This window comes from Bufo bufo, chromosome 1 (genome assembly GCF_905171765.1).
Source record: "Bufo bufo chromosome 1, aBufBuf1.1, whole genome shotgun sequence".
Classification (NCBI taxonomy): Eukaryota; Metazoa; Chordata; class Amphibia; order Anura; family Bufonidae; genus Bufo; species Bufo bufo.
This window is the reverse complement of record NC_053389.1, coordinates 240,177,289-240,204,248: the sequence shown is the minus strand read 5'-3', so window position 1 is coordinate 240,204,248 and position 26,960 is coordinate 240,177,289. Positions and strand designations below refer to the sequence as shown.

The 26,960-nt window shown below is 46.0% G+C and overlaps 1 protein-coding gene across 9 annotated transcripts in view; it reads right to left on the bottom strand.

Moving 5' to 3' along the window:
* Positions 1 to 22,627, bottom strand: part of ABCC9 (ATP binding cassette subfamily C member 9) — an 83,564-nt gene extending 60,937 nt beyond the window's left edge. For 6 of the 9 annotated variants that reach the window (XM_040437719.1, XM_040437740.1, XM_040437750.1 and 3 more), the window contains exons 1-6: positions 19,070 to 19,814; positions 12,205 to 12,355; positions 11,651 to 11,792; positions 9,013 to 9,134; positions 6,600 to 6,766; positions 6,282 to 6,524 (exon numbers count right to left, since the gene is read on the bottom strand). In XM_040437719.1, the coding sequence (XP_040293653.1) occupies positions 6,282 to 6,524; positions 6,600 to 6,766; positions 9,013 to 9,134; positions 11,651 to 11,792; positions 12,205 to 12,349 (819 nt within the window). In that variant the 5' untranslated portion in view covers positions 12,350 to 12,355; positions 19,070 to 19,814. Of the gene's footprint in view, positions 1 to 6,281; positions 6,525 to 6,599; positions 6,767 to 9,012; positions 9,135 to 11,650; positions 11,793 to 12,204; positions 12,356 to 19,069; positions 19,816 to 22,436 lie in introns of those variants that run through there. The other 3 variants (XM_040437725.1, XM_040437733.1, XM_040437765.1) reach the window with 3 other exon arrangements.
* Positions 22,628 to 26,960: the final 4,333 nt, after the last annotated feature.

The following is a 26,960-nucleotide window of genomic DNA, read 5'->3' as shown; positions in this document are numbered from 1 at the left end:
TTTGCCCTGCGAATCTTGCAGGGCATATGCATTTTTAAAAAATCCAGTGGTGTACTGGGCTCTCCATAGGGACTAGTGTTGAGCGAGCACCAAAGTGCTCGTGTTCAACACTTCGCGATGCTTGGGTGTTCTACCGAGCAGCCGAGCACAATGGAGGTCAATGGGAGAACCCCAGACACCCCCTGCTCTGAGGAGGGGAGGGTGTCGGGACTCTAGTTCGGCTTAGGAGTCCCTTCTCTGACTCCATATATAGCTATGTCCATATATGGAGTCAGTGCTTGGGGAAACCCCAGTGTATTTAAATCTAATTTAGCCTGTATTTTAGAAAAGTTTCTGCTGCGATTCAAACTCACAACCTTCTGTATGAGAGGCAAGGCACTTAACCACTCAGCTATAATAGCTGCATAGCCAGTTACTTAAATAAAAAAATATATGAGACTTCTACTGTACTTCTACTGAGACCTATACAGTAGAATTTTTTTTATTTTATTTTTTAAATGACTGGCTATGTAGCTATATAGTGTAGTGGTTAAAGTTCTGGGCTGTGATGCAGAAGCTGTGAGTTCAAATTCTGTCACAAACTTTTTCAGAAAAAGAGGCTAAAAGTAATTTAAACATATATATATAAGTTTTTGGCCATAATATATTTACACATATTATATATTTAGAATATACACTGCTCAAAAAAATAAAGGGAACACAAAAATAACACATCCTAGATCTGAATTAATTAAATATTCTTCTGAAATACTTTGTTCTTTACATAGTTGAATGTGCTGACAACAAATTCACACAAAAAAAAAATATGGAAATCAAATTTTTTAACCCATGGAGGTCTGGATTTGGAGTCACCCTCAAAATTAAAGTGGAAAAACACACTACAGGCTGATCCAACTTTGATGTAATGTCCTTAAAACAAGTCAAAATGAGGCTCAGTAGTGTGTGTGGCCTCCACGTGCCTGTATGACCTCCCTACAATGCCCGTGCATGCTCCTGATGAGGTGGCGGACGGTCTCCTGAGGGATCTCCTCCCAGACCTGGACTAAAGCATCTGCCAACTCCTGGACAGTCTGTGGTGCAACGTGACGTTGGTGGATAGAGCGAGACGTGATGTCCCAGATGTGCTCAATTGGATTCAGGTCTGGGGAACGGGCGGGCCAGTCCATAGCATCAATGCCTTCGTCTTGCAGGAACTGCTGACACACTCCAGCCACATGAGGTCTAGCATTGTCTTGCATTAGGAGGAACCCAGGGCCAACCGCACCAGCATATGGTCTCACAAGGGGTCTGAGGATCTCATCTTGGTACCTAATGGCAGTCAGGCTACCTCTGGCGAGCACATGGGAGGGCTGTGCGACCCTCCAAAGAAATGCCACCCCACACCATTACTGACCCAATGCCAAACCGGTCATGCTGGAGGATGTTCCAGGCAGCAGAACGTTCTCCACGGCGTCTCCAGACTCTGTCACGTCTGTCACATGTGCTCAGTGTGAACCTGCTTTCATCTGTGAAGAGCACAGGGCGCCAGTGGCGAATTTGCCAATCTTGGTGTTTTCTGGCAAATGCCAAACGTCCTGCACGGTGTTGGGCTGTAAGCACAACCCCCACCTGTGGATGTCGGGGCCTCATATCACCCTCATGGAGTCTGTTTCTGACCGTTTGAGCAGACACATGCACATTTGTGGCCTGCTGGAGGTCATTTTGCAGGGCTCTGGCAGTGCTCCTCCTGTTCCTCCTTGAACAAAGGCGGAGGTAGCGGTCCTGCTGCTGGGTTGTTGCCCTCCTACGGCCTCCTCCACGTCTCCTGATGTACTGGCCTGTCTCCTGGTAGCGCCTCCATGCTCTGGACACTACGCTGACAGACACAGCAAACCTTCTTGCCACAGCTCGCATTGATGTGCCATCCTGGATAAGCTGCACTACCTGAGCCACTTGTGTGGGTTGTAGACTCCGTCTCATGCTACCACTAGAGTGAAAGCACCGCCAGCATTCAAAAGTGACCAAAACATCAGCCAGGAAGCATAGGAACTGAGAAGTGGTCTGTGGTCAACACCTGCAGAACCACTCCTTTATTGGGGGTGTCTTGCTAATTGCCTATAATTTCCACCTGTTGTCTATCCCATTTGCACAACAGCATGTGAAATTGATTGTCACTCAGTGTTGCTTCCTAAGTGGACAGTTTGATTTCACAGAAGTGTGATTGACTTGGAGTTACATTGTGTTGTTTAAGTGTTCCCTTTATTTTTTTGAGCAGTGTATAATATAATATATTATAATATATGTAAATATATTATGGCTACATCATTAGTAGTCTCTCACATATTATGCATTCATATATATCAGAAGGATGATATATATATATATATAGATATATATATATATATTTTTTTTTTTTAAATATTTTTGTAATTACACATTTATTATGCATGCATTTTTTACAATTACAAAAAAATATATAAAATATATAAATCAAATTTAACTTCTATTTCTGAAAAAGTTTGCGATGGGATTTGAACTCACAGCTTCTGCATCACAGCCCAAAACTTTAACCACTACACTATATAGCTGCATAGCCAACCTCTTAAAATAAAATATATATATATATATACACTCACCTAAAGAATTATTAGGAACACCATACTAATACAGTGTTGGACCCCCTTTTGCCTTCAGAACTGCCTTAATTCTACGTGGCATTGATTCAACAAGGTGCTGATGGCATTCTTTAGAAATGTTGGCCCATATTGATAGGATAGCATCTTGCAGTTGATGGAGATTTGAGGGATGCACATCCAGGGCACGAAGCTCCCGTTCCACCACATCCCAAAGATGCTCTATTGGGTTGAGATCTGGTGACTGTGGGGGCCATTTTAGTACAGTGAACTCATTGTCATGTTCAAGAAACCAATTTGAAATGATTCCAGCTTTGTGACATGGTGCATTATCCTGCTGGAAGTAGCCATCAGAGGATGGATACATGTTCTCCTTCTGTTTACGCCAAATTCGGACTCTACCATTTGAATGTCTCAACAGAAATCAAGACTCATCAGACCAGGCAACATTTTTCCGGTCTTCAACAGTCCAATTTTGGTGAGCTTGTGCAAATTGTAGCCTCTTTTTCCTATTTGTAGTGGAGATGAGTGGTACCCGGTGGGGTCTTCTGCTGTTGTAGCCCATCCGCCTCAAGGTTGTGCGTGTTGTGGCTTCACAAATGCTTTGCTGCATACCTCGGTTGTAATGAGTGGTTATTTCAGTCAACGTTGCTCTTCTATCAGCTTGAATCAGTCGGCCCATTCTTCTCTGACCTCTAGCATCCACAAGGCATTTTTGCCCACAGGACTGCCGCATACTGGATGTTTTTCCCTTTTCACACCATTCTTTGTAAACCCTAGAAATGGTTGTGCGTGAAAATCCCAGTAACTGAGCAGATTGTGAAACACTCAGACCGGCCCGTCTGGCACCAACAACCATGCCACGCTCAAAATTGCTTAAATCACCTTTCTTTCCCATTCTGACATTCAGTTTGGAGTTCAGGAGATTGTCTTGACCAGGACCACCCCCCTAAATGCATTGAAGCAACTGCTATGTGATTGGTTGACTAGATAATTGCATTAATGAGAAATAGAACAGGTGTTCCTAATAATTCTTTAGGTGAGTGTGTGTATATATATATATATATATATATATATATATGAGACTTCTACAGTTTAGGTCTCAGTAGAAGTACAGGACAGTAGAAGTCTTTTTTTTTATTTTTTAAGTAACTGGCTATGCAGCTATTATAGCTGAGTGATTAAAGGGGTTCTGCACTTTGTTTTAACTGATGATCTATCCTCTGGATAGATCATCAGCATCTGACCGGCGGGGGTCCGACACCCGGGACCCCGGCCGATCAGCTGTTTGAGAAGGCAGTGGCGCTCCAGCTCACTTGAATGGCGCTTAGCCCTGCCCAGGCCAGTTGATACTAGTCGTGACATCACTGGGCCAGCGGTAAACAGTGAGAAGGCCGCTGAGCACCGCTGCCTTCTCGAACAGCTGATCGGCTGGGGCCCCGGGTGTCGGACCCCCGCCGGTCAGATGCTGATGATGTGTGTGCGTCCCTGTGTGTGTGTGTCTGTGTCTGTCCCTTTGTGTGTGTGTGTCTGTCCCTTTGTGTGTGTGTGTGTGTCTGTCCCTTTGTGTGTGTGTGTGTGTGTGTGTGTCCCTTTGTGTGTGTGTGTCTGTCCCTTTGTGTGTGTGTGTGTCTGTCCCTTTGTGTGTGTGTGTGTCTGTCCCTTTGTGTGTTTGTGTGTCTGTCCCTTTGTGTGTGTGTGTGTGTCCCTTTGTGTGTGTGTGTGTGTGTGTCTGTCCCTGTGTGTGTGTGTGTCTGTCCCTTTGTGTGTGTGTGTGTGTGTGTCCCTTTGTGTGTGTGTGTGTGTGTCTGTCCCTTTGTGTGTGTGTGTGTGTGTGTCTGTCCCTGTGTGTGTGTGTCTGTGTCTGTCCCTTTGTGTGTGTGTGTCTGTGTCTGTCCCTTTGTGTGTGTGTGTGTGTCTGTCCCTTTGTGTGTGTGTGTGTGTGTCTGTCCCTTTGTGTGTGTGTGTGTCCGTCCCTTTGTGTGTGTGTGTGTGTCTGTCCCTTTGTGTGTGTGTGTGTGTGTGTGTCTGTCCCTTTGTGTGTGTGTGTGTCTGTCCCTTTGTGTGTGTGTGTGTGTGTCTGTCCCTTTGTGTGTGTGTGTGTGTCTGTCCCTTTGTGTGTGTGTGTGTGTCTGTCCCTTTGTGTGTGTGTGTGTGTCTGTCCCTTTGTGTGTGTGTGTGTGTCTGTCCCTTTGTGTGTGTGTGTGTCTGTCCCTTTGTGTGTGTGTGTGTGTCTGTCCCTTTTGTGTGTGTGTGTGTGTGTCTGTCCCTTTGTGTGTGTGTGTGTGTCTGTCCCTTTGTGTGTGTGTGTGTGTGTCTGTCCCTTTGTGTGTGTGTGTGTGTGTCTGTCCCTTTGTGTGTGTGTGTGTGTGTCTGTCCCTTTGTGTGTGTGTGTGTGTGTCTGTCCCTTTGTGTGTGTGTGTGTCTGTCCCTTTGTGTGTGTGTGTGTGTGTGTCTGTCCCTTTGTGTGTGTGTCTGTCCCTTTGTGTGTGTGTCTGTCCCTTTGTGTGTGTGTGTGTCCGTCCCTGTGTGTGTCCCTGTCCCTTTGTGTGTGTCTCTCCCTGTGTGTATCACCATGCCCACAGTGTTCCTATGTCTTGACGCAGCTGCTTCAGAACGTTCTGTGCGGGGCAAGAGGAAGAAGATGGAAGAGGAGGCAGCGCCAGCATGGAGTCCGTGCGATAGACACAGGGAGGCACACTAAGGACGAAGGTAACACTTCCACATGATCTACACGAGTGTTATCTGTGGTTTTACATAGGACTGCAGGTAACACTACTACATTATTTAGCACTAGTGTTATCTGTGGTTTTACATAGGACTGCAGGTAACACTACCACAAGGTTAGCTCGCACAGGGCGCCTGAACACCTAAGGCCGGCCCTGGCCGCGCACCCCAGCGCCAAGGGATGACGTCACTGATGTAATATGCCTCTTATATGTGGAGAGCGGTGATGTCACTGATGTAATATATTACTTATAAGTGATCTATTACATCAGTGACATCACCACTCTCCACACATAAGTAATATATTACATCAGTGACATCACTGCTGTCCACATATACCGGTAAGTAATATATTACATCAGTGACATCACCGCCCATCACATATATGTGGACAGCGGTGATGTCACTGATGTAAAATATCACTTATATGTGGACAGCGGTGATGTCACTGATGTAATATAACATTATATGTGGAGAGTGTTCATGTCACTGATGCAATACAGCGCTCCAGATGGCGACCAAAATAATCGCCAATGCGCCTTAAAATTTGCAGATGGCGACAAGACTTGTCATAGGCTACAGGCCTGAGGTCTATTTGGTAGTGAAATCCCAGCGCAGGCAGGCGTGATGATGTCATCACGCCCGCCTGTGCCAGGACGCGGTAAGGTGTGCGCGTCTGCGTTGCACCATCCCTCGCCGTACCAGCAGCTAGTGAGCGCCAGTGAAAGGACACAGGTGAGTATAAGATTTTCGCTTTTTTTTAAGGTGTGGGAAGGCGGGATCCAGGGGGCCCAAGTAAATTCTTGCCCAGGGTCCAATCAATATTAAAGACGGCCCTGGACATATATAGAAGGAAAGTTCTGGCCCCTTATCATCGGCAGGGTAATCCTACATAGTATATACCCTGCCTATATACAAGCACGGGGAAATGGATTCCCTTACCTTCTGGTCGTCATAAGCGTCTTTCAGGCTGACGTAGTTGGTGAGCGCTCTCATCGCTATCGGTAATTTACCGATGGTTTTCAGGTCGATCGGCCTCTTGTGTGCAGCGATGATTACCGGGTTCATCCACCAGTATGTTGCTTTGGAAAGTAAGTTGACAAATGGCTGTAGGAAGCGCACTCCCAGGTCCTGGAGATCCTCTGGGGGTTTCACTTTTTGAGGGTTCATGAAGAACACATATTTCTGGAAAAAGAGGACAGAGGAACATCAGGGGACTGTCTGAGAGCGGAAGGGGCAGCAGACAAAGCAATGACATACCCGGATCCGGATGACATTGATCTCCACTGCCATGAGGAGCCCGTACAGGATCACCATGACCCCAGTGATGCAGAACCGGAGCTGGTGCACCCCAATGCCATTTTCACAATACTTCACAAGCTTGATCGTTTTTGAGATAAAGGCCAAGACCCAGTAGAGGAAGAGCGCTGTGAAGTGGTACACAAGGGTTAAAATCCACATGGCCGCCCACAAATACAACTGCATAGACTGAAGGTAACTTAAGAGGCCTTCTGTCAATTCTTTTGTGAGGTCTGCTCATGACAGATCTGTAATATGAGGACTGAGGAAAAACTGGAAGTCCTCCAACCCCCCAGGAATGTGTCACACCCATCTACTACGGCAGCATATGATATACCCCAGATGACAGCATAGCCCCTCTAAACTGCTCGACATCTCTCCTTACACTGACCTGTGCTGCACTCTACTGCACAACACTCACTCTCAGCGTTCATCATCTTCCCTGCACTCCCTCTATTCATCTTCCCTGCACTCTCTTTCTCTATTCATCTTCCCTGGACTCTCTATTCAGCTTCCCTGCACTCTCTATTCATCTTCCCTGCACTCTCTCTCTCTCTATTCAGCTTCCCTGCACTCTCTATTCATCTTCCCTGCACTCTCTCTCTCTCTTCATCTTCCCTGCACTCTCTCTATTCATCTTCCCTGCACTCTCTATTCATCTTCCCTGCACTCTCCCTATTCATCTTCCCTGCACTCTCCCTCTCTCTTCATCTTCCCTGCACTCTCTCTATTCATCTTCCCTGCACTCTCTATTCATCTTCCCTGCACTCTCCCTATTCATCTTCCCTGCACTCTCCCTATTCATCTTCCCTGCACTCTCTATTCATCTTCCCTGCACTCTCTATTCATCTTCCCTGCACTCTCTATTCATCTTCCCTGCACTCTCTCTCTCTCTATTCAGCTTCCCTGCACTCTCTATTCAGCTTCCCTGCACTCTCTCTCTCTATTCATCTTCCCTGCACTCTCTATTCATCTTCCCTGCACTCTCTCTCTTCATCTTTGCTGCACTCTCCCTCTCTCTTCATCTTCCCTGCACTCTCTCTATTCATCTTCCCTGCACTCTCTCTCTATTCATCTTCCCTGCACTCTCCCTCTCTCTTCATCTTCCCTGCACTCTCTCTATTCATCTTCCCTGCACTCTCTATTCATCTTCCCTGCACTCTCTATTCATCTTCCCTGCACTCTCTATTCATCTTCCCTGCACTCTCTCCCTATTCAGCTTCCCTGCACTCTCTCTCTATTCATCTTCCCTGCACTCTCTCTCTATTCATCTTCCCTGCACTCTGTATTCATCTTCCCTGCACTCTGTATTCATCTTCCCTGCACTCTCCCTATTCATCTTCCCTGCACTCTCTATTCATCTTCCCTGCACTCTCCCTATTCATCTTCCCTGCACTCTGTATTCATCTTCCCTGCACTCTCCCTCTATTCATCTTCCCTGCACTCTCCCTCTATTCATCTTCCCTGCACTCTCTATTCATCTTCCCTGCACTCTCTATTCATCTTCCCTGCACTCTCTCTCTATTCATCTTCCCTGCACTCTCTATTTATCTTCCCTGCACTCTCTATTCATCTTCCCTGCACTCTCTATTCATTTTCCCTGCACTCTCTCTCTATTCATCTTCCCTGCACTCTCCCTATTTATCTTCCCTGCACTCTCTCTCTATTCATCTTCCCTGCACTCTCTCTATTCATCTTCCCTGCACTCTCTCTCTATTCAGCTTCCCTGCACTCTCCCTCTATTCATCTTCCCTGCACTCTCTATTCATCTTCCCTGCACTCTCCCTATTCATCTTCCCTGCACTCTCTATTCATCTTCCCTGCACTCTCTATTCATCTTCCCTGCACTCTCTATTCATCTTCCCTGCACTCTCTATTCATTTTCCCTGCACTCTCTCTCTATTCATCTTCCCTGCACTCTCTATTTATCTTCCCTGCACTCTCTCTCTCTCTATTCAGCTTCCCTGCACTCTCTATTCATCTTCCCTGCACTCTCTATTCATTTTCCCTGCACTCTCTCTCTATTCATCTTCCCTGCACTCTCTATTTATCTTCCCTGCACTCTCTCTCTATTCATCTTCCCTGCACTCTCTATTCATCTTCCCTGCACTCTCCCTATTCATCTTCCCTGCACTCTCTCTCTATTCATCTTCCCTGCACTCTCTATTCATCTTCCCTGCACTCTCTATTCATCTTCCCTGCACTCTCTATTTATCTTCCCTGCACTCTCTATTCATCTTCCCTGCACTCCCTATTCATCTTCCCTGCACTCTCCCTATTCATCTTCCCTGCACTCTCCCTCTTCATCTTTGCTGCTCTCTACAATGACCCTCCGTGCACATCCTGTGCATCGCTCTCTCTTTCACCCTCTCACCTAGTAACAGTTTTGGGAAGTTTGACGTCTCAATGTTGTGGTAATAGATAATGGACGTGGTTGCAGCAATAAATCCCACAATGGCCGGCATGAACAGGTGGAGGTGCCGCGACGTCATCTTCCTGCACATAACACATCAGAAACTGACTGTTACTGAAGCATAATTGTATAATTGTAAATGCAGCTTTGGATGTGACTGGAGTATAAGACATGATGTTATGGCAGAATTGTGACAGCAGTTCTGAATCTGACTAAAATATACGACATGATGTAACAGCATAACTGAGTATGCAGCTCTAGATGTGACTGGAGTACAAGACTTAATGTAATAGCATCATTATAACTGCAGCGCTGGGTTTGGCTGGTGTATAAGACATGATCTATCCGCACTATTGTGACTGTAGCTCTGGGTGTCACTGGAGTATAATACATGATTTAACTATGTCATTATGGCTACAGCTCTGGATGTCACTGGAGTGTAATACATAATGTAACGGAATCATTATGGCTACAGCTCTGGATGTCACTGGAGTGTAATACATGGTGTAGCATCATCATTATGGTTACAGTTCTGGATGTCACTGGAGTATAATACATAATGTAACGGAATCATTATGGCTACAGCTCTGGATGTCACTGGAGTATAATACATAGTGTAATGGAATCATTATGGCTGCAGTTTTGGGTGTTACTGAAGTATAATACATAGTGTAACAGCATCATTGTGGCTGCAGCTTTGGATGTCACTGGAGTATAATACATGGTGTAACGGCATCGTTAGGACTGCAGCTCTGGATGTGACTGGTGTAAAGCTATTATGTAAAGCATGGATGTAACTACCAGAACAGCAGGAATAGCAGCTCGTATGGGGTCCAGCAACTAAGGGGCCTGTTTGCATTATTTTGTGCTGTGCCATCACTACATTGTATACCGTAACATCATACATGCATTATAATTGTGTTGTAGCATCACTGTGTGCATTATGCCAATACTGTGACATTAATGTGACATCACTGTGTGCATTATGCCAATACTGTGACATTAATGTGACATCACTGGGTGCAATATCTCTGTACTGTGACATCGCTGGGTGCGTTATCCCTGTACTGTGACATCACTGGGTGCGTGATCCCTGTACTGTGACATCACTGGGTGCGTGATCCCTGTACTGTGACATCACTGGGTGCGTGATGCCTGTACTGTGACATCACTGGGTGCGTGATCCCTGTACTGTGACATCACTGGGTGCGTTATCCCTGTACTGTGACATCACTGGGTGCGTTATCCCTGTACTGTGACATCACTGGGTGCGTTATCCCTGTACTGTGACATCACTGGGTGCGTTATCCCTGTACTGTGACATCACTGGGTGCGTTATCCCTGTACTGTGACATCACTGGGTGCATTATCCCTGTACTGTGACATCACTGGGTGCGTGATGCCTGTACTGTGACATCACTGGGTGCGTGATCCCTGTACTGTGACATCACTGGGTGCGTTATCCCTGTACTGTGACATCACTGGGTGCGTTATCCCTGTACTGTGACATCACTGGGTGCGTTATCCCTGTACTGTGACATCACTGGGTGCATTATCCCTGTACTGTGACATCACTGGGTGCGTGATCCCTGTACTGTGACATCACTGGGTGCGTGATCCCTGTACTGTGACATCACTGGGTGCGTGATGCCTGTACTGTGACATCACTGGGTGCGTGATCTCTGTACTGTGACATCACTGGGTGCGTGATCTCTGTACTGTGACATCACTGGGTGCGTGATCCCTGTACTGTGACATCACTGGGTGCGTGATCCCTGTACTGTGACATCACTGGGTGCGTGATCCCTGTACTGTGACATCACTGGGTGCGTGATCCCTGTACTGTGACATCACTGGGTGCGTTATCCCTGTACTGTGACATCACTGGGTGCGTTATCCCTGTACTGTGACATCACTGGGTGCGTTATCCCTGTACTGTGACATCACTGGGTGCGTTATCCCTGTACTGTGACATCACTGGGTGCGTTATCCCTGTACTGTGACATCACTGGGTGCGTTATCCCTGTACTGTGACATCACTGGGTGCGTTATCCCTGTACTGTGACATCACTGGGTGCGTTATCCCTGTACTGTGACATCACTGGGTGCGTTATCCCTGTACTGTGACATCACTGGGTGCGTTATCCCTGTACTGTGACATCACTGGGTGCGTTATCCCTGTACTGTGACATCACTGAGTGCGTGATCCCTGTACTGTGACATCACTGGGTGCGTTATCCCTGTACTGTGACATCACTGGGTGCGTTATCCCTGTACTGTGACATCACTGGGTGCGTTATCCCTGTACTGTGACATCACTGGGTGCGTTATCCCTGTACTGTGACATCACTGGGTGCGTTATCCCTGTACTGTGACATCACTGGGTGCGTTATCCCTGTACTATGACATGAATGTGTGCCTTAGACCTTTGCTTCAGAGAGACCAGTCCTAAGCTTTTCTGAAAATGCTGCTGAAATCATGGTGGAATGGGGCCCCATTCCAAGTTTTGTCATGGGGCCCCATGGTTGCATGTTACCCCTCTGATGTAAAGTTCATGTCTCAGGATCCTCCAATGTTTGTGTAGGTGGCATGGACTCACGTATCGGACACGATGCCCTCTGCGATTTCGCACACATGGACAAACAGCAGCACAAAGGTCAGGATCCATCGCAGGCTGTGTCCCGGGAAATGCAGCCAAGTGTTGTGGTGAATTTGGACCTTTGAACTTTGACTTCCCCATCCTGAAAATAGTACAGAAAACATTTTAAAAAATCATATAAACTTCTATGACGAAGTCACAGGAACCTTATACTCCCAGGTGGTGGCATAATCCTCTACAGCACCTTGGTCATGGGTCCAAATCTGGGCAGAGCATCATCTGCAGACTGAGATTGCGGGAGCTGACCTCCAAAAACACTCTACCCGGTCAAAAGTTTTTTTTTTGAAAATTATTGTAGATTGTCAGCTCCTTCTTTCTTTTCTGTATTCTCCACAATATACCCTGGTATAATCCACAGGTCTGTTACATATACGTGTACGCCCCACCTAACCAGGTACAGTCCACATGTATGTATGATTCACTATGAACCAGGTGCGGTCCACATGTGGCATTTGGGACCCCCCATATCCTCAGATTCTGAGCAGGACACTCACCTATGAACAGAATGGGAAAAGTTATGAACAGCAGGAAGACATGAGGGACGAGGTTCAGGGCGTCCAGGAAGCAGATATTGTTCAGTACCCCTTGGTTCACATTGTAGGAGGCATTTGTGTTGTTACCACAGAACGAGAGGCTCATTTCTTCCTAGAAAACAGAACATTATGGGGTCAATGGGGGACTGAAGATTACCGGTTACATCATGTCTTATGCTCCAGTCACATCCAGAGCTGCAGTCACAATTCTGCTGTTATCTCTTGTATTATACTCAAGTCACATCCAGAGCAGCAGCCACAATTCTGCCATTACATCATGTCTTAGGCTACTTTCAGACTAGTGTTTTTGCTGGATCCAGCAGGGTTCAGCAAAGGCGCTTCCGTTACTGATAATACAGCCATCTCCATCCGTTATGAACGGATCCGGCTGTATTATCTGTAACATGGCCAAGACGGATCCGTCATGAACTCCACTAAAAGTCAATGGGGGACGGATCCGTTTTCTATTGTCAGAGAAAAAGAATCCGTCCCCATTGACGTGGGTCATGACGGTTCCGTTTTGCTCCACATCCCAGGACGGAAAGAAAACCGCAGCATGCTGCGGTTTGCTCTCCGGTATGAGAACAGAACGGAACGCATTTTGGAGCATTCCGTTCTGTTCAGTTATGTTTTGTCCCCATTGACAATGAATGAGGACAAAACTGAAGGGTTTTTTCTCCGGTATTGAGACCCTATGACGGATCTCAATACTGAAAAATAGAAACGCTAGTGTGAAAGTAGCCTTATACACCATGCTCGGTACAGAAGCTGGACCAGTAGGGAACTGCAATGAAATGTGAAGTACTGGAGCTTGAGAACTAACTGGAAACCAGCAGAATTGTGACTGCAGCTCTAGAATCGACCAGCAGAATTGTGACTGCGGCTCTAGAATCGACCAGCAGAATTGTGACTGCAGCTCTAGAATCGACCAGCAGAATTGTGACTGCAGCTCTAGAATCGACCGGCAGAATTGTGACTGCAGCTCTAGAATCGACCGGCAGAATTGTGACTGCAGCTCTAGAATCGACCAGCAGAATTGTGACTGCAGCTCTAGAATCGACCGGCAGAATTGTGACTGCAGCTCTAGAATCGACCGGCAGAATTGTGACTGCAGCTCTAGAATCGACCGGCAGAATTGTGACTGCAGCTCTAGAATCGACCAGCAGAATTGTGACTGCAGCTCTAGAATCGACCAGCAGAATTGTGACTGCAGCTCTAGAATCGACCGGCAGAATTGTGACTGCAGCTCTAGAATTGACCGGCAGAATTGTGACTGCAGCTCTAGAATCGACCAGCAGAATTGTGACTGCAGCTCTAGAATCGACCAGAAGAATTGTGACTGAAGCTCTAGAATCGACCGGCAGAATTGTGACTGCAGCTCTAGAATCGACCGGCAGAATTGTGACTGCAGCTCTAGAATCGACCGGCAGAATTGTGACTGCAGCTCTAGAATCGACCGGCAGAATTGTGACTGCAGCTCTAGAATCGACCGGCAGAATTGTGACTGCAGCTCTAGAATCGACCAGAAGAATTGTGACTGCAGCTCTAGAATCGACCAGCAGAATTGTGACTGCAGCTCTAGAATCGACCAGAAGAATTGTGACTGAAGCTCTAGAATCGACCGGCAGAATTGTGACTGAAGCTCTAGAATCGACCGGCAGAATTGTGACTGCAGCTCTAGAATCGACTGATTGATTTTATCTATTTAACTGAATGCATTTATTTGGACTGCAGCTCTAGTCCAATAGTTGTCCCACAAAAACATATTCTACATTTTTGAAACCAGCACCTGGTTCTGAATATAGTTTTGTAATTGCATGTAATAGATACTGAGTTATTCAATGAAATCTATCTGTATAGCGCCACCTGCTGTTTCCTTTTTTCTAATTTCTCTGTCCTGCTCACTGAGACGGAAGCACGTGCTCAGTTCCATCCTTTGACTGCCACCAGCAGCAGCAGAAAGGTCACGCCTATGAGAAAGGGTATGACCCCCTAAGCTGACAGCTTGAAATAAATCTACTTGGAGCAATGAACGGGGAGATCTCTGGATCCATGTGAGGCACAGGGCTGGTTCTAGCTGTGTTAGAAATAGGTTGTCATGTACTACATTATGTACATTATTCATGGGATAACCCCTTTAAAACGAATCAGTCGCTGGCATCAGCCATTCCAGGCTAGGAGGAGGCTGACTGTGGGACGGGTGAATGCAATCCTTGCTTGTTTTTTCACTTTTAGCTGTAAGAACACCAGCTCCACATGATCGCTGAAGGTCTGAGACGAGCAGGCCACAAAAATGTCGCGCGACAAATGTTGCGGTGCAGTTGCGCCCTATCTGTTGCGCGACACATGTCGTCGTGTACACCTAGCCTAAGACACACTGGCCCAGATTTACTAATGTATCTGTTCCCAAAATCTGTCTAAAAAAAAAGTGGTGAGAAATGACGCAAATTGTCGCCATTTGACGTACACTTTTCTACACTTTTATTCCACATGCTCGACATGGGGGCGGGGATTAGCACAAAATAGACGTAGGCTTCAGGGGAAAGGGCCATGACAGTCCTGGAGTAAAAACCAAAGTGAGCCAACCAGAAAGTCGGAGAGAAGCGTCCGTCCCTGCGCCACATTCATCGTCCTGCCCAGCCCCTGTGATAGATCTGCTGCCGGTCTAGACGGCCGGTCTAAGGCTACCTTCACACACGCTCACTGATGGTGCGCCAGGAATATACTGACTGAAATCTCATTTTTTCACATCAGTGTGAGGGTTAAGCCTTGTATTGTCAGTTGCGCACCATTTGCAGTGATCTATTTACTCTTATATTTCCATCCACACATTATTCCATCTTGTGTAGGATGCCTTTGTGGTACATGTGGTCCGCTGCCGGCATCCTCCATTGTGTGCATTTTTGCTGGGGATCGCAGTTAGCAACGGGTCACATGTGGAGGATCTGCTCCCCCGGTTATAAACACGCCACAGGGTTTGAGGTTTGAGCGTTTCCTCCCAGATAGACCGCTCTATTCTGTGATTTTACTTTCACACTTGCGCCAGCAGGGTCCGACAAGGGAACAGCTTGCTGGATCCGTACTAACGCTAGCCCATGTGTGCATGCTGCAGTTTTTGGCCGGCCACCTCTTGGCATGTTTGATATGCTGCGGCTTGGGGCCGGAGCAAACGTGGACTAGCGTTAGTACGGATCTGGCAGGCTGTTCCCATGCCGGACCCTGCTAGTGCAAGTGTGAAAGTAGCCTGAAGGGCTATTTACATGGGCCGAGAATCCACCAAGTAATCGATAACAAGCGTTCATAGGATTATCTGACAGCGTAAAGTAGCCGCCGATTACCCGATGCATCGTAGATCATTTGTGCGGACACACAAATTGGGTGTTTGCCAGCAGCAGATCTTTCTGTGTAAAGAGCATCCATCAGTTGCCAGAAAATAGCGAGTCAGTATGGGGATGAGCGATGGCATTTAGTGATCACTCCTCACCATACTGTGGAGGGGATCGCTGCATGTAATAGCAGCAGTCTCCCCCACTGATGCCATTCTGGAGTATAATACAGTAGAATATAAGTAAGGACAGTGCTGGATATGTCACGATAGCTTTTCATATGGGAGACAAGATCCAGTGCCCCGTATACAAATATTATAATGGTTTATGACATCATAAATCTGTGGGAAGTTCACACTATGATCACCATGTGGTACAGTGCAAAGACTTCATGTCAGGATCGGTCAATAGACACAATAGTGATGTCAGCATCTGCCCCCTGACCCCACCAATCACACAGGCGTCCAACTGGCTCACGGGTATCAGCTAGTAATCTCAGTATATGACCTCCTAATCATCACTGTACGATAAATGATTGGAAAATCTAAATGCGCGTATATATACAATCTGCATAATGTGTACATTGTGTACAGCTCCATGTTACAGAGAGACACTGTATCCTAATGTAAATTAGGGGTGATACAATGTATATACTGTGTATGAGATGACACAATGTATATAATGTGTATGAGATGACACAATGTATATACTGTGTATGAGATGATACAATGTGTATAATGTGTATGAGATGATACAATGTATATACTGTGTATGAGATGATACAATGTATATACTGTGTATGAGATGACACAATGTATATAATGTGTATGAGATGACACAATGTATATACTGTGTATGAGATGATACAATGTGTATAATGTGTATGAGATGATACAATGTGTATACTGTGTATGAGATGATACAATGTATATAATGTGTATGAGATGATACAATGTATATACTGTGTATGAGATGATACAATGTATATACTGTGTATGAGATGATACAATGTGTATACTGTGTATGAGATGATACAATGTGTATACTGTGTATGAGATGATACAATGTGTATACTGTGTATGAGATGATACAATGTATATAATGTGTATGAGATGATACAATGTATATAATGTGTATGAGATGATACAATGTGTATACTGTGTATGAGATGATACAATGTATATACTGTGTATGAGATGATACAATGTATATAATGTGTATGAGATGATACAATGTATACTGTGTATGAGATGATACAATGTATATACTGTGTATGAGATGATACAATGTGTATACTGTGTATGAGATGATACAATGTGTATACTGTGTATGAGATGATACAATGTATATAATGTGTATGAGATGATACAATGTATATAATGTATATGAGATGATACAATGTGTATACTGTGTATGAGATGATACAATGTATATAATGTGTATGAGATGATACAATGTATATAATGTATATGAGATGATACAATGTATATAATGTGTATGAGATGATAAAATGTATATACTGTGTATGAGATGATACAATGTATATAATGTGTATGAGATGATACAATGTGTATAATGTGTATGAGATGATACAATGTATATAATGTGTATGAGATGATAAAATGTATATACTGTGTATGAGATGATACAATGTATATACTGTGTATGAGATGACACAATGTATATAATGTGTATGAGATGATACAATGTGTATACTGTGTATGAGATGATACAATGTATATACTGTGTATGAGATGATACAATGTATATAATGTGTATGAGATGATAAAATGTATATACTGTGTATGAGATGATACAATGTATATACTGTGTATGAGATGACACAATGTATATAATGTGTATGAGATGATACAATGTGTATACTGTGTATGAGATGATACAATGTATATACTGTGTATGAGATGATACAATGTATATACTGTGTATGAGATGATACAATGTATATACTGTGTATGAGATGATACAATGTATATACTGTGTATGAGATGATACAAATGTATATACTGTGTATGAGATGATACAATATATACTGTGTATGAGATGATACAATGTATATAATGTGTATGAGATGATACAATGTGTATACTGTGTATGAGATGATACAATGTGTATACTGTGTATGAGATGATACAATGTATATACTGTGTATGAGATGACACAATGTATATACTGTGTATGAGATGATACAAATGTATATAATGTGTATGAGATGATACAATGTATATACTGTGTATGAGATGATACAATGTATATAATGTGTATGAGATGATACAATGTGTATACTGTGTATGAGATGATACAATGTATATACTGTGTATGAGATGATACAATGTATATAATGTGTATGAGATGATACAATGTATACTGTGTATGAGATGATACAATGTATATACTGTGTATGAGATGATACAAATGTATATAATGTGTATGAGATGATACAATGTGTATACTGTGTATGAGATGATACAATGTATATACTGTGTATGAGATGATACAATGTGTATAATGTGTATGAGATGATACAATGTATATACTGTGTATGAGATGATACAATGTATATACTGTGTATGAGATGATACAAATGTATATAATGTGTATGAGATGATACAATGTATATAATGTGTATGAGATGATACAATGTGTATACTGTGTATGAGATGATACAATGTGTATAATGTGTATGAGATGATACAATGTATATAATGTGTATGAGATGATAAAATGTGTATACTGTGTATGAGATGACACAATGTATATAATGTGTATGAGATGATAAAATGTGTATACTGTGTATGAGATGATACAATGTATATAATGTGTATGAGATGATACAATGTATATAATGTGTATGAGATGATACAATGTGTATACTGTGTATGAGATGATACAATGTATATACTGTGTATGAGATGATACAAATGTATATAATGTGTATGAGATGATACAATGTGTATACTGTGTATGAGATGATACAATGTATATAATGTGTATGAGATGATACAATGTATATACTGTGTATGAGATGATACAATATATACTGTGTATGAGATGACACAATGTGTATACTGTGTATGAGATGATACAATGTGTATACTGTGTATGAGATGATACAATGTATATACTGTGTATGAGATGATACAATGTGTATACTGTGTGTAAGATGATACAATGTGTATAATTTATATGAGATGATACATGTTATGCACAGATACAAGATATCATAAGATTTGCAGTTTTTATCTCAATGGAAAACTACATATTTCACAACGCCAAGCCGACCCGGGGTAAACAGCATGGCAGTCCCGTCCAGCAGGGAGCAGGGGCCGTTGGGGTTAATCTGCTGCTTGTCACCATACAGACCCTGATCCTGACTAGAGAAATGCTGAATAATGTTCACACCCAGAACTGTGACCCCACAATGTTGTAGCCCAGCATAACTGACACTGCAGTAGTACCCCAGCCTGCACCCTGACTCTTACCTTGTGGGGGTCTGAGGCTCCAGGTCTCTGGTATTAGTCAGGGCAGGTCCCGCTCTGGGGGCTTCTATCACATGGATGAGGCTGGAGCTGGGATTATTTTTAGGTCGTGAGATCAGTTGCTGCCTCCTCTCTAGTTTCCTCACAGATCTCCCTACTCCAGACTCCACTTATTTGGAGCTGTGAGAATCTCAAGAACGAGAGAGGAAACAGGAGCGTCAGAAGCTGATCTGGGGGTCCCAGTCACATGGGACATTGGAAGGGTGGGGGTACCAGATCAGAGGTGCCCTATCACGTGGAAGATCTGCTTGGGGTTTCCTCATTTGGTGGGGGTACCCTGTCACATAGAACATCTGCTGGGTGCAAGCTCCAGATTGTGGGAAGCCCATCTGCCTGGTGAAGCCTCCAGATAGGGGTGACCTGTCACACGGGACCGTCTGGATAAGAGCTGCAGATCAGGGTTGTCCTTTCACATGGGAGAAACTTTCACATGTAATATCTGCCTGTGGATTCCTTATCTGGGGTGTTCTGTCACATGGGATATTTTCTGGGTGAGAGCTCCAGATCTGGAGGAACCCTGTCACAAGATTTGTAAAGGATTTCCTGATCTGGGGGTGTCTTGTCACATGGGACATCAGCTGGGGGTTTCTTGATTCAGGAGTGTCCTGTCACATATGACATCTGCTGACTAGAGGCTCCAGATCAGGGTTTCTTGTCACATGGGACATCTACTGGACAGCGGCTGCTGATCAGGGGGGTGTCCTGTCACATGGGACATCTACTGGGCAGCGGCTGCAGATCAGGGGGTGTCCTGTCACATGGGACATCTACTGGATAGCGGCTGCAGATCAGGGGGGTGTCCTGTCACATGGGACATCTCTACTGGATAGCGGCTGCAGATCAGGGGGTGTCCTGTCACATGGGACATCTCTACTGGACAGCGGCTGCTGATCAGGGGGGTGTCCTGTCACATGGGACATCTCTACTGGACAGCGGCTGCTGATCAGGGGGGTGTCCTGTCACATGGGACATCTACTGGACAGCGGCTGCTGATCAGGGGGGTGTCCTGTCACATGGGACATCTACTGGGCAGCGGCTGCAGATCAGGGGGTGTCCTGTCACATGGGACATCTACTGGATAGCGGCTGCAGATCAGGGGGGTGTCCTGTCACATGGGACATCTCTACTAGATAGCGGCTGCAGATCAGGGGGGTGTCCTGTCACATGGGACATCTACTGGATAGCGGCTGCAGATCAGGGGGGTGTCCTGTCACATGGGACATCTCTACTGGACAGCGGCTGCTGATCAGGGGGGTGTCCTGTCACATGGGACATCTACTGGACAGCGGCTGCAGATCAGGGGGGTGTCCTGTCACATGGGACATCTACTGGACAGCGGCTGCAGATCAGGGGGGTGTCCTGTCACATGGGACATCTACTGGATAGCGGCTGCAGATCAGGGGGGTGTCCTGTCACATGGGACATCTCTACTGGACAGCGGCTGCAGATCAGGGGGGTGTCCTGTCACATGGGACATCTACTGGATAGCGGCTGCAGATCAGGGGGGTGTCCTGTCACATGGGACATCTCTACTGGATAGCGGCTGCTGATCAGGGGGTGTCCTGTCACATGGGACATCTCTACTGGATAGCGGCTGCAGATCAGGGGGGTGTCCTGTCACATGGGACATCTCTACTGGACAGCGGCTGCTGATCAGGGGGGTGTCCTGTCACATGGGACATCTACTGGACAGCGGCTGCAGATCAGGGGGGTGTCCTGTCACATGGGACATCTACTGGACAGCGGCTGCAGATCAGGGGGGTGTCCTGTCACATGGGACATCTACTGGATAGCGGCTGCAGATCAGGGGGGTGTCCTGTCACATGGGACATCTCTACTGGACAGCGGCTGCAGATCAGGGGGGTGTCCTGTCACATGGGACATCTCTACTGGATAGCGGCTGCTGATCAGGGGGGTGTCCTGTCACATGGGACATCTCTACTGGGCAGCGGCTGCTGATCAGGGGGGTGTCCTGTCACATGGACATCTACTGGGCAGTGGCTGCAGATCAGAGGGGTGTCCTGTCACATGGACATCTACTGGACAGCGGCTGCTGATCAGGGGGTGTCCTGTCACATGGGACATCTACTGGATAGCGGCTGCAGATCAGGGGGTGTCCTGTCACATGGGACATCTACTGGACAGCGGCTGCAGATCAGGGGGGTGTCCTGTCACATGGGACATCTACTGGGCAGCGGCTGCAGATCAGGGGGGTGTCCTGTCACATGGGACTTCTACTGGACAGCGGCTGCTGATCAGGGGGTGTCCTGTCACATGGGACATCTCTACTGGACAGCGGCTGCAGATCAGGGGGGTGTCCTGTCACATGGACATCTACTGGACAGCGGCTGAAGATCAGGGGGGTGTCCTGTCACATGGGACATCTACTGGATAGCGGCTGCAGATCAGGGGGGTGTCCTGTCACATGGGACATCTACTGGACAGCGGCTGCAGATCAGGGGATGTCCTGTCATATGCAACATCTGCTTGGTGTTTCCTGATTTGGAGGTTCTTGTCAAATAGGACATAAGCTAGGGGTTTCCTGGGGGGTGCCCTGTCATATGGGATATCTGCTGCAGGTCTCCTGATTTGGGGTGCCCTGTTAATCGGGACATCTGCTGGATTTTTTGGACCTGGGGGTACCCTGTCACATAGGACATCTGATGGTTGGGGCACTATTTCTGGGGTTCCATGTCACAAATAAGATCTTGTGCAGGTCTCCTGATTTGGGGTGCCCTGTTAAACGGGACATCCGCTGGAGGTTTTTGGACCTGGGGGCACACTGTCACATGGGACATCTGATGGTTGGACTTGGGCCACTATATCTGGTGTGGGTTTCCTGATCTTAAGATGCAGTGACAGGCAGGGGGGGCACATTGTAAAGTAACAGATATCACCCTGCCCCCCAGAGATTTGTAAACTAACGGGCCTCAGCATAATATATTCATATGTCAGACTAATGGCCTCGGCATAGCACGAATTCTTACATCGCAGTGCGAACGTATAGGCATCTCCTGCAGGATGTCACCAGAGAGCGCCTCCTAGTGGTCGCTGCGCAATGTAGCACAATGCAGAATAATGTTAGATATACTGCTGATATCGTACTCCCATAAGGTTATATCACACTAGGAAAGACAATAGTACATCATACAGAGGCAGATAACAGGGGACGGTCGAGCTGGCGGTCGCCATTCATGCATTTTGTCAGGCTGCAGATCTACGGTAATATCAGCAACGCCTGCCCCTGCGTCCGGGCCTCCTCACCGGAGAGATACCAAGATAATAACCCCCATCCTCCCCGAGTACTCACAGAACAGTGCACCTGTCAGGGCTCCAGGGATGATAAGCGAAATGCAGCAGCTCTGGGGGATGGGGAGACCCTGGGCATAAAAGGGGGAGGGGGTGGGTATCACCCGGTGCCCGCCGTCCTCAGCCTGGAGTCTCCTCCTCCATGGTAGACTCCTGGACACGGACAGTTTCCCATTCAGGGCTCCAGGAAAGCTGGGTGGCATTCATTCCAGTATCCTGATCAACACTCAGCTTTCCAGGGGACAGATACAACTTGGGCTATGTTCATAGATCTGGGACACAGGTGTCGCAGATTCCGTTAACAAAGTCCTCTTTCACAACTCTGTGATGACATCAGAGATGGTCAGTGTTTATCTGCGGACATCCGTGTTTGGTTCATATGTCGGATTCTTCTCCTCCACGTACAAGACTGAAAATGAATTTCCATAATATAGCCGATTCCACACAGTCAGTGATTGGGAGCCTAAACCAGATGATGGTCAAATAGGTGCAGCCATTTCCATGATACTTTATCTCTGTGTAAAGGTTGTGCCTGCGGATGTGGATACATACACACGTGTTCCGGGGGATGGGGTGGGCACAGGGTTGCCATCCGGCTGGTAACTTGCCGGCTGCTAATTTTTTTCTCCCTGCAATAATAATTACTGGTATTTTCCTATCAGAACTGTTACTAATGAGTGCCTCCGCCCCTTCCCCCCTCCCCCACTTGTGTTAAGAAAAAAAAAACTCTCCTCATCCATTTGATGGCGCTGCTGACTGCCTGTGCAGGACAGGACCTGTGAGACGTCATCAAGCTGGAGCGCAGGTCCTGTCCTGAGCTTCCAGTCAGCAGCAAGGCACCATGAAATGGAGGGAGGGAGTTATTTTTTTTTTTTGCACAAGCAGAGAAGTAGGGCATTATTAATAATGAGGGCATTAGTAATTCTGGAGGCACTAATGGGGGTATTAATATTACTGGGGGGGGGGGGCTCTAATAGGGGTATTAAAGGGGTGGACTCACTTCAGCAGATGGCATTTATCATGTAGAGAAAGTTAATACGAGGCATTTACTAATGTATTGTGATTGTCCATATTGCCTCCTTTGCTGTCTTCATTCACATTTCCATCACATTATATGCTGCTTGTTTCCATGGTTACGACCACCCTGCAATCCAGCAGCAGTGGTCGCGCTTGCACACTATAGAAAAATGCACTAGCCTATGTGCGCTCCCATGGTTCCGTCCACCAGAGACACTGCCACTTTTTCCTATAGTGTGCAAGCACGGCCACCACTGATGGATTGCAGAGTGGTCTGTAACCATGGAAACGAGCAGTGTATAATATGATGGGGAAAAAATTCCAGCCAGCAAAGGAAACAATATGGACAATAACAATACATTAGTAAGTGCCTTGTATTAACTGTCTCTACATGATAAATGCATGCCAGTTGCTGAAGTGAGACAACCCCTTTAATATTACTGGGGGGCTCTAATGGGGGAATTAATATTACCAGGAGCACTAATGGGGACATCATTTATACTGGGAGCCACATTATTACTACTCAACAACCTGCATTAAGCCACGCCCCCACAACCACACCCCCTTTGGAGTGTGGCTTAACTTGGCCGGTATTTTTTGTTAGGAAAGGTGGCAACCCTAGGTAGGTGCCATCTTGGATTGTGGGACGCAGCATGGGTAATGGCTCTCTTATGAACTGTATTTGGTTTTGTATAACCGCTTGCAGATTATTGCATTAGGCTTGTGATTTTCTTTGCACTTTATGATTAGCCTTTTATCTGCATAGTCGAATCTGTTTGCATATACGCATACAGCTAATATCGCCAATCCTGTCTGTGCCCCTCTTCCTCCAATGATGTCACATTTTTTGCAAATCCTCCTTATTATATGTACTAATAAAGTATATGCAGTATTGTAATTGCGTGCGGTCTGGTAATCTTTGTAGGTTTGTGTATGTAATTGCAGCGGGCGCCTCCCTCCAGGGCCCTTTAAGAGTATTAGTACTTGTTTTCGTGACGCCAGTTGCAATGAAGCAACAAGGGCACAGGGCCCCTTTTAGTGATACTGTGGATGGTACCCAGGTGTAGGAATGCCAGAGTGGTGTAGGGTGGCCTAAATGCCCCTAATGTTTTTGCACGTGTCACAGTGCTCCTACCTGGATACGCTGGACCCCAGGCCTTGGCCCCAAAGCAATGAAAGGGGGGGGTGGTGTTCATCCCAGTGGATGATGAAATAAATTGAGTCCAGACCTTCTGATGAAGTCCAACAACAGCTTCACTTTGCATAAACGTTTCTCCAACAGTTTCAGGCTTTGTCTTGGTTCCCAGCAGGCTTTAGCATTAACTCTGGCAGGCGAAACAAACTCAACCCTGCTACATCTGTTGCTCTCTGGCTCTGCTGTCTGACAGGCTGACTGAATAACTTTGCTTTAGCTGTATGCTGCAACTTCTCTTTTTGTAGTCTGACTCTAGCTTAGTCCAGGGAACTTTGCTCCTGGCTTCAGAGGCTCCAAGCTGTAGCCTCCACATCCAGCAGAGCTGAAGGTGGTCTGGCTGGCTCACGCAAGGCATGTCCAGCAGGGACGTGCACCTGCTTCCTTCCCCTAGCAGGGGGTAAGCTAGACTGACTGTAACTAACTAGTTCCCTTCCCTCCTTAGAGGTAGAATTAGAATGGAAAGAAAGGCTTCATTCTCTCTAACTGTAGCTCTGCCATGCTTGCTGCCACCTTCTGGTGAACCAGATAAATTACTTGAACAATAACAGTTACAAAATAGGGAATGCACATTGTTTGGACCTGAAATAAATACATAGATGACATTATATTAGACCATAGGCGACAGTAGCGGGGTGCGGAAGTCTCCTACCAATTGTCTCTTCCACCAATTGTGGAACCTGCATTCCCTGAATGTAATGGAGGCCAGTATGGCACCAGTTAATGTGGTATTTAATGTTAGGTTCCCGTCTTACTGAGATCGCCTTGACGTTTGGCAGACGGGCCCAAATAATTTAGTACAAAATGATTTGCCAAGCATCTCATATTTATTAGCGTAGCATTAGCACCAGAATACTTTCTATTATTTTGGCATTATTGCACTTTATTTGGTTTGCAGAGTGCTGTTGCATTGTATATTTTTTTTGCCTTTGTCTCCTACCAATGGTCCGTGAAAACCACTGACAGAACACGGATGTCATCAGTGGTTTTCACTGACTTCAATGGGCGCGTCTGGTCTTCATCACATACCTAAGTAGTGCTTGTCTCCATGGTTTTCCACTGACCGTATGTGTGAAAAAACACATTAAAATCAATGGATATGTGTGCTGTCTGCAGAGAACACGAACAGCACACGTCTGAGATTCACTGACATGTAAAAAGAGGCCAGACACTGGCGTGCCTCACTATTTTCTCAGCTAAAATGTCACGGTCCCTGATGGAAACCTGACTGACCCACTATAGCCATTGGGTTCCATCGGGTACCCCATTTGACAGATCCAGGCCGCTGTTCAGGTTTCTGTTTCTAGAATAAAACTGGAAAAACTAGGCAGCGGATTTACACACGACTATCTGACCAATTTACGGGAGCGAACATTCGCACAAACGCCCGTTCCTAATAATCAGCCCGTGTAAAGGTGCCACCGAGCCCCCGATGAATGAGCAAAATGCTTGTCTGTCGGATGTATTCATCGTTGATGTGCTCACCTAAATCATCGCTTCTGTGCCGCAGTCTGTGCTGTGTGAACAGTGTTCTGCTGCCCAGGAACAATCAATCTGTATGAGGATGAGAGATAGCAGTAGCCATTGCTCTTCCCATACAGTGGAGGTGATTGTTGCATGTAAATGGGCGCTTCACCTCCACTGAGGAGCAGGAAATTATCAGGAAAGAACAGTTGCCTTCCGATCATTGCTTGCTCAGCCAGTGCAACCTAGAAACTGATGTACATAAAGTCCACCAAAGTGCTCTGTGTTGCTCCAGGCGGTGACATGTGATTGAGATTTAAAGGGTTATTCCCATCTCAGGGCAGGCTCACACAGAGGATCTTAGGCGCATTTTTCAGTGTAGATTTGGTACTGAGAATTGGAAGAACTTGTGCTGAAACAGTTCATGTGGCCGACAGTTGTTGGCGCTGCACTAAGGATGTAGTGGTCCATTCTTGGCACACGGTTACCACATGGACCGCAGCAGGAGCCTGCTGGAGGTTTAGCTCCATTCAATGGAATAGAGCAGGTCCACATGAAAACGCACTGCAGGAACAGCAGCACATCGCAGCAGTTTCTGCTGCTGGATATGAGAAGGCAGACTAAATCCCCTCAGCCTTTCATAGCTGAGATGGGAATAACCAGAGGAAGCACCAGCCCAGGATTAAACTGTTGCAGAAATGCTTGGGTGGGTTGTGCTGTTTTCCAAATCTCATACGGAATAGGAGCTATGCAAACAGAACATCGTGCTATACCATTTCAATAGCTGCAGAATTACTGGAAACAACGCAGCTCACTGTAATACACTATAAGGTCTCATGCACACGACCGTAT